At 40.2% G+C, this 9,288-nt stretch overlaps 1 protein-coding gene across 1 annotated transcript; it reads left to right on the forward strand.

Annotated features, from left to right (window-relative positions):
• The first annotated feature begins 235 nt into the window (after nucleotides 1-235).
• LOC143404132 (ciliary microtubule-associated protein 3-like) lies at nucleotides 236-8,672 on the forward strand. Its single transcript, XM_076862453.1, has 6 exons — nucleotides 236-251; nucleotides 3,349-3,488; nucleotides 4,456-4,554; nucleotides 5,253-5,380; nucleotides 7,441-7,558; nucleotides 8,604-8,672. The coding sequence occupies exons 1-6, from the start codon at nucleotides 236-238 to the stop codon at nucleotides 8,670-8,672; spliced, it is 570 nt and encodes a 189-aa protein (XP_076718568.1).
• The last annotated feature ends 616 nt before the right edge of the window (nucleotides 8,673-9,288 follow it).

Consider the following 9,288-nt stretch of genomic DNA (forward strand, 5'->3'; position numbering starts at 1 on the left):
TAGAACTTTGTCTTCTGTATTCCTCAGTACTAAGTAGTCACCACAAAGTTACTTTGTGAATACTTATCATGCAAACATTGGATCCTTGATATTCCTTAGCAAAACCTAAAATTCTGCATTAACTTCTCAATTTTGTCATTACTCAGTGGGTTATACAGGGGACAAACAAGTGCATAGACAATCCGTCCTTGTACTGTGCTCAGATTGGCTGTATTGAACAATTGGTAAATTTGGCATGAATCTGGATGTAGGTGAGCCCATATTGACAACATGAATAGGAAATTAATGAGGAAATTCTCTTTCCTGATACCTCAGACTTCCTCTTACCCCAGAAGCTGTGATTTACTTCATGGTCACACATTTCCTTGTTTTCTTTTGCTTCCAAATGTTTCCCATGCGACTAGTCCTGTTGCTGTCTCCAAAATCTCAAGCCAAGCATGGTTTATTTTAAATTCCACATTTAATGGAATTTGAATTTCCTTGGAGTCTATTTCTACTACTCTTACTGATTTATTTTACTATGAGCAGTTATTTTATATTGAATGTCAAATATTCTGCCTGGAAAAATATCAGTTCAGGGTGTCAATGTTATTATTTTCAAAGATGATTTACTTCTGTCTCCTGCATGCAAGAAGGGGAGAAGCAAATTATTTTAGTGCAATTAGGAATTGAGTTAATTCAAAGCTGGATTTCAGAGGCTTTTGAGAGCTCATCTATTTCTTGTTTACCCTCATTTCCAGGGTTTATCTCTTTAGAGTTAAAGGTGTTTTCCAATCTCCCCCTCTTCATAGCCAGCCTAATTTTTTCCCCAGTTCTCAAATCATCTGTCCAAAGCTCTGCTCAAATACTCTACTTCTCAGCCAGCTTTTTAATTAGCAAATGACAAAGAGAACAATAACCAACTGTTGGACTCACCCCTCAATGAAGTTTGATATGGTTTTTGATTTAGGCCCTGCATTTTTTTTTCTTCCTTAATATCTCTGATAACTTGAAACATGTTTATTTATATTTCCAGCTTTTCTACCCAGGTTTTCTAGGCTAGGAGATTAGTCTGAAGTAGATCAGTCTATCAGTGTAGAAACTGGTTGCCATATATATCTTCAGCATACTTTATGAGATGTCTCCTATCATTAATAATGAAAACACTATTTTTAAAAAACACTGAGAACCTAGAAATGTTAATATTACCTAAAATATTAATGAAAGTGAAAATTATAAAATTAATTTAAACATCTCTTTACATTCTATTTACCATTGGTATTGCCATAGTCATAATTTGAGAGCAGAATGCTTGGAGTAAACTAAACAGCAACTTTGAGATTATATCTTTATTTCTTTTAAGTTTGGCTCCTCCTTACAATTTTCTATATTACTGGTCTCTCTATATTATCTTTGAAAAAAATTGTGTACTAATATATATAAGTACTTCCAAAAGGTTTTGTAGAGACCAGCAGGACATTTTAAATGTTATATGGTATATGAAACAATTCTTATATATAACTAGACAGTGCATTGCAGGATTTTAGCCTCCCTGACCTTGATAATTCTTAAACAAAAATGCTTTCTCCAACTGGAAGAAATGATTTTTTTTTTTAAACCAGGGATTGAACACAGGAGCACTTAACCACTGAGCCACATACCCAGAGATATAGGATCTTGTTAAGTTATTTAGGACCTCACTAAGTTGCTAAAGTTGGCTTTGAACTTACAGTCTTCCTGCTTCAGCCTCCCACTGCTGAGATTAAAGGTGGATATCATGGTTGAAAGAAAGGATTTTGACTGTTCTAATTACAAAGAGATGATAAATGTTTGAGGCCAAACATATGCTTATTCTGATTTGCATATTACACTATGTAAAAATATACTGAAACATCACATGGTAATCCATAAATATGCAGAATTATTATGTGTCTATTTAAAACATAAAAAAATATTTTAAATGCAAACTATAAATTAGTGCTTCCACAATTTTCCAAAATACATTTTAGGTATCACTTTGTGGGGGAACCTTTATGAGATCTATAAAATTCAGAATTTTATAGATTATAAATTAATGAAGATACTGCTAACCCAGAGAGTGTGTGTATCCCAGGTCATCCTTAAGGGGCCAAAGGGCAGTATGAACCGGTTACATTATGTCTCCTGTTACCTCCCACACCTGGATAACTCCTAAGGCCAACTTAAAATCCACTAAAACAAGTTAGTGTTAATATCCAAGACAAGGTAAAGAAGTCAACAACAAACAGACTGATGTTTTTTCATGGGTTAGGATGGATGGTGTGCTCATAAGCTAGATGGACATTATCTTCAGTAATGACCACCTCTTGTGTGATCAACTACAAAGTACCAGGCAATGCATTGTTTTGATTCTATCACCTTAATCCTTTCAGTATCCCTACAAAAAGGTAATATCAGTCCCAATTTAGAGATAAGCAAAAGGGGGTTTCAAATTAAAGGAATGCCCAAGAATTTTTTAAAAATATTAAGCATTTCTATGATTCCACTGAACTCTAACTGTTCCACTCAGAGCCACCAGTCTTTTTAAAAAAAGGCTCATGCTGGTCTCCATCTTCTCCACCCCACCTCACTTCACAGGATCCCCAACCTCCTTCTCCATCCCCCCAGGAAGGTAGGAGGGGCAACCTGATTGGAAGGGGCTGAAAAAATAGAAAAACGGGCCAAAGAGGAACCTGGCAAGGAACTAGATCTCAGCTCAACTCCCCCTGGCACGCCCTTGCCCAATTTAGAGAACTTCAAACCACGAACTTCCTTCCATCCTTGAAGTTCAGACTGAACCCCATCTCTACCACTTCAGCAGTGCATTCCTCCTGACAGTTTCCAAAGCCCTTTGCCACCCCCCTTGCCCACTCAGCCCCTCCAGCTGGGCGTCTAACAGACCTCCTACCCCTGGCCCAGCTGCTGGACTCACTGCCCTCTGGGTTCTGTCTGGAAGTGTGGACTCTCACCTCCTGCTCAGCACTGCCACTTGCTGGCAGCCAGGATCCTGCACCCCCTCCTGAGTTCCCCAGCTGGGGCCAGGCTAGTGCCTTGGTTCCCTTGACTACTCAGTACACAGAGCTACAGGAGCTGTGAGAGATGTGCTGCAGCAGAGCTGGTGAGGAGGCATGCAGAGGAGTCCAGAGCACAGGGAAGGAAAAGGCTGGTGAGGCTGGGAAGGCTGGAGGGGAAGGAAGTGCAGTTGGCCCCTAGGGGGAGTTTGGTCTGTTTTTTGTGAGAACTCCTTGGGGCCCAGGCCTCTGTTCTACTGTCTAGACTCTCCTCTCCTCCAACAGCTTGCAAAGATCCAGTGCCTTCCCTAACCTGGAGTTTGTCTTTCTTGATTTTCAGCGAGGCCCAATAAAAACTCCTTTGGATCATGCCAACCCAGGAGGCTCTTTCCTGACTTCTATCCCTCAAACCGGATGGGGAACAACTTTCTCCCTCTTAGGGGATTTCCTCACACAGGTCCTGGAAGTTACATGACAGATGTGAGTATTCACTTTCCCTTACAAGGATCTGTTTCCTGGATGTGGAAGGGAGACCCAAGTCCCCTGGAAAACAAACGCTAGGCTTTGTGATCTTCTGGGTCAGAGCATGAGAAAGTGCCCAGTGGGCAACCAGCTGTCCCAGCCAATACAGAGAGTAAAGGACCAGGTTCCACCAAGGCAAGCAACCTTGTCTCCATATGGTCCCACTCCATCCCCACCTCAAGGGCTCTGAGCCAAGGCCAGTTCCTTCCCACTGGCCCTACCTTCAGGCTGCCAGGTGCAACTGGAACAAGTTCAGACCTATGAGATTCAGAGGATGGAATTCATTAGAATGCACAAAGATGTCATTTATTCTACCTGTCCAACCACATCCCTCTTTTAATCAGCTTTTTCCTTGCTGCTACCAAAAGACCTGGTAAGAACAATTTTAAGGAGGAAAAGTTTATTTTGGGGTCATGGGTTTCAGAGGTCTCAGCTTCATTCCTTGGAGCCTGAGGGGAGGCAGACCATCTGGTGGAAGCAAGCCGCTCAGAACATGAGGGTCAGGAAGCAGAGAAAAGCTCTGCTCATAAGAACATAACATAAACCCAAAGCAACCCCAGGGACCAACGTTCTCTAGGCACACCCTATATGCCTAGAGTTATCACCAAGTTAATCTCTATGCTGGGGAGGGGAATTTAAGCGCTGATTAGCTCAAGGCTCTTGGAACAAAATCATTTCACCTCTCAACTTTCCTGCATTGTCTCATACATGAGCTTTTGGGGGACATCTCACATCTAAATTATGACACAACCCCTTGCAAAATTACATGTATTATTTATGTGATTATTGTGTGGTATTGACCTTGAAGGAGTCAAGAGAGAAAGAGCAATGTCTTACAGAGTAGTTCAGATGAAGGCTGCTCACTGTGGTATTGATGTTTTTCTTTACTCATTCTCTCTTTTTATTCATATGTTACTACTTGAAGTCCTATGGCTTGGCATACAACCTCACCAAGATTCCAACCAGTACAAAAGGATATACTCTTGGAGCCAGAACAGCAATGAGGTTTAAGCCAGCCAACAAGGTAAAATGCTGGGATTTTATGATGATCCGTGTGACTGCATGAAAAGTTTGGCATTAGCTTTGCAGAAGTGTGTGTATATTGGGAAGAGCAAAAACAGTTCACTGAGAAAACAGTCCCAACAAAGGATTTTAGTGCTGGGATACATGAGGTCAAAGTACATTTTTATATATATATATATACACATACATACATCATATTATCCTATCAGTTAAAAAACAGGTTCCAATGTTTCTATCCTTTTGTGAGATTGGATTTTAAGTCTAATGTTTAGTAAAGGATCGCAATCTCTTTCTCTCACTCTCTCCCTCCCTCTCCTTGTCTTTCTCTCTTTCTCTCATGAAGTGGGTGGGGATGGAACCCAGGGACTCACTAGGCAAGTACATCATCACTGAGCGACATCCTTGGACCAAGGATCCTAATCTCTGATTGGATGTTTACTTCCATGGGCATAGTGACTGCAAAAGTTGTCTTGGTTCTCTACTCAACCTAGATTTATTACTACAACCTATACATCCAGCATGACTGACTCACATCTATAGCTTGGTTTTCTATCCATATAAACCTATTTGTATATCTTGAAATGGCTGAACCATACCTGATCTATAAATAGGAAAAGGAGAGTTGAGGGTTTTTGAAATGGAAGCATTTCTATGTAGGTATGTCTCCCTTTAACACAATGAATTTTTTCTTGATAATAGGAATCGACACTTCACCCAGGCAAGTACCAGAGAGTAGAGAATTGGAAGGAAAAAACAAAGCAAAGTTTTGTTCCATTTAATGCCTTGATGCCTCGATTTCAGAGCTATTCAAAAGACAATTTCCCTGGGTATGTCTCCTCTTTTCTCTAGTATAGTTCATCAGTAAGCAATAGAAAAAGAAGTCCATAAGTCAGTGATTATAATGAAACCATCCCACTAAATAAAAACCCGCCCAACTTTAAAAATTTATCCTCTTTGACCTTGTGTAATTTCAAAATCACAGTTACTCTTTCAGTCAATATTTACTAATATACCAAAGAGTTTGGGTTCATTTGTTTGTTTATTTTTGTTTGTTTTGTTTTCCCAGTACTGAAGCCCCATTTACTTTTTTATTTTGAGACGGAATTTCACTAAATCACCCAGGCTGACCTCAGACTGCAGTTCTCCTGCCTCTGCCTCCTGAGTCACGGATATGACAGATCTGTGCCATGACACCTGGCTACTTTGTTGGTTGTACTTTGTAGGTTGCAGAGTTCTTGCAGTAAACCCACCTCACGAGGCTCTGAGCTTGGACTCTAGAGTCCAAATAGATGAGAAGTAAATACACAAGGAAATACCAACAGTAGTAAAGACGGTGACCATGTAATTTATCTGTCCAACTGTGACACTTCTGAGAGTAAAAGGGAAGCAGCCATGAGCTGGGGCTGTTGTGGACAAACCAGGAAGTCGAGTGACCAGGAAAGGTGCTATGAGGAAACTTTAAACAGGACTATGATGTTCATGAAGGCAGTGGGTAAGAAAGGACGCTCTGAGCACATCACACTTGATCTGATTTTTGAATGACAAGATCGAGCCACCCGGGGAAGATCTGGAGACAGCACACCCTGGGCAGAAGAGGTCGGAAGTGCAAAGGCTATAAACTGGGAAAGAACTTGGTGTGAGGGAAAGAAGAAGAAGGCCAGTATGGCTAGAGGGCAATGAGCAAGAAGGAAGAGAGGAGAGGGAGGGGCAGGCAAGAGTAGAGAGGACTTTGGGGGTTAAGGGGCTTATTCTTAATGTGTTAGGAAACCATTCGGAATGTGTGAAATTGCACAGCAAATGGTCAGGGTCTTTCTTTTACTGATGAGAAGTCCAAAGATCATACAGTGAAAGTAACTTTTTCAAGTTTGTGTTAAGAAAGTTGAAGTGTTGAATCTTGACCCCCATGTCCACCACAGTAGAATTAACACCAAAAGATAAAGTTTTTTTTTATTTTGTATATGTTCTTTTCAGTTATACATAACTGTAGAATATATTTTGACATATCATAGATACATGGAGCATAACTTCCCATTCTTGTGGTTGTACATCATATGGAGTTACAAAAGTTCATTCTTCCTGATGGCTGAGACATATTACATATGTATATATACCAGATTTTCTTTATCCATTCATCCAGTGAAGGGCATCTAGGTTGGCTCCATAGCTTAGCTATTGTGAATTGAGCTGCTATAAACATTGATGTGGCCATGTCATTATAATATGCTGATTTTAAGTCTTTGAGGTATATGCCATGAGTGGGACAACTGGGTGAAATGGTGATTCCATTCCAAGTTTTCTGAGAAATCTCCATACTGCTTTCCAACTTTCAGTGCCACCAGCAATGTATGAGTGTACCCTTCCCCCCACATCCTCACCAATATTTATTGTTACTTGTATTCTTGATAATTGCCATTCTGGCTAGAGCGAGAAGAAATCTCAGTGTAGTTTTCAAAAGACAAACTTTGAGGAACCAAGGCAATTCCAAAATAATCCATGGCCATGAAATTTAATTGGTTCCGTTTTGATGTCCCTAGATTGCAGATAGATTGTTTCTGCATTTTAGCCACCAACTTCAAATCAAAGAACTAATTTACCATTATCATGGATCTCTTCTATCAACACCTCTTCTGAGATCTTCTGGTGTCCCGGCTCAGAACACTGAATTGTAGAAATATTTTTAAAAAGCAGCTTTTACCTTAGCTAATAAGAAATACATTAACAAGAAAAAGCACCCCACGCTTGCCCAGTGTTAAAAAGTTAATCAGTCCATTGCCTTCTCCCAAGAGGTTAAACCTACTTCAGTGATGGCCTTGCTACCTACTAGTGGAGTTTGTCCTATGCCACTGACTCATTAGACATGATGTTTGTATTTTTTTTAAATTTCTAGCCCTGGTGCATACAACCTAGAGAAGAAGCCATTCCCAAAAGTTACTTGGCCAATGAAATTTGGATCTCCAGACTGGGCTCAGGTTCCAAGTCTACAGAAAAGAACTCTAAAAGCTGAGGTAATAAGATTGGATTTCTGTAGATCGCTCTGTTTAATATGTTCATATATATCAAGGGTTAATAACCAGAAGCTTGTAAATGAATTTGTTCATGGTCCCCTGAAATTATATGCACAGTTTTGTGTGCATAGAAATATGAGGATCCTTTTGAGCGAGTTACATAGTTTCATTAGATTTTCAACCGTGTATAGGACTGATTTAAAGTCATGTTTTCTTATTTGTTTCTAAAGTCATCTTTTGGAGTAGGTTCAGGAGAAATATCCCTTTAAGACAATGGGTGATACTGGAACCCAGGAAGATTGATTCATACAGGTCCTACAACTGGACTCCTAATGCAGTGCTCTTTCTGACATAAAGTTGAGTGCTAAATGATTGGAGGGCTATAGAGCACTCTGGTGAAGAGCACAGACTCTGGGGATAATACTGCCTGGGTTCAAATACCAGCTCCTGTGTAGACTTGCTATGTGATCTTAGGCAAGTCCTTTAACTTTTCTAAGCATCTGTTTTCTTACCTTTAAAATGAAATAACAACAGAGTTGATCTGATATGGTTGTAAAGATTAATAATGGAGAGAATGTAGAAAAGCATTTAACACAGTAATGATAACATATGCTTCCCTCCCTGTTAGCTATCATACTTCTTGAAATATACTTCTTTCCTAGTGGAATTTAGGATTAATTCCACAAATACTTATATTTGTGGAATTAATATAATTGTGCTAAGGCATATAGGTAACATTAATAATTAATATAACATTAATATAATTGTGCTATGGCACATGGGTAACATTAAAGAATTAGACATATAATCTGTGTCTTCAAGAAGCCAAGCAATTATTTTTTATCATAGTAAGATGATAAATGGTAGATGTGCACATATATTGAGAAAATGACTAAGGCTGGATTACTAGAAACTGGGGTTTACCGGGCCACACAGCTAGAATGCATGCTTCTATTTTGCATGCAAGGTCCTGGGTTCAATCCCCAGTGCCACACACACACAGGAAGGCAGAGGATTCTCATTGGAACATTGTCTTTCATTGCAGCTGTCCACAGACAAAGAATTTAGACAGCATCGGAACCGAGTTGCTTACTTAAGCCTGTTTTATGATTGAGCAGTGATCACTTCCTTCACATGCTTCTCCTGATCACAGAATCTTCAGAATAGAGGACAGAATTGCTCTTGGTCTGCATCACCACGGCCCTCATGTCTTTCAGCCCCGGGCCCAGAACGTGTTAAGGGGCTCACAACTGAGATTTGTGAGCATAAAAATGGTTCCAAGTGTTCTGTCTCCTGCTGCTGGTTTATGACCTGGGGGTTCCTGGTGGGTGTTCAGGTGGATGGTTTCATCTGAGTGAAAGACTCTTGGGCCCTTGCCCTTTATTCACAATTCCCAGGACCAGCCTTATATGTTCGACAAGTAGCTCTGGTAATATGTAGCTGTTGGCCTACATGTATCAAGAGCTTGGATGGGATGTGGGCTTGCTAGACATGGGAATGCTTAAAAGTGGGTTAAAACATTCCTGATTTAGGAGCTCTTCCAAGCTTTAGTGTGGAGTAGGAAGACCCTGAGTAGGTTGCCTTTCCCAGACTAACATAAAACACAGAGAACAAAAAATTCCCCCCTCCCACTACATCATCTATTTAATCTGTTGGTCAACATATATATTGAGGTCATTACTCCATGTCAGTCAGGGGTAGGCACTGGAACATATTGGGATTCAACTTAC

Source organism: Callospermophilus lateralis, chromosome 7 (assembly GCF_048772815.1).
Source record: "Callospermophilus lateralis isolate mCalLat2 chromosome 7, mCalLat2.hap1, whole genome shotgun sequence".
Classification (NCBI taxonomy): domain Eukaryota; kingdom Metazoa; phylum Chordata; class Mammalia; order Rodentia; family Sciuridae; genus Callospermophilus; species Callospermophilus lateralis.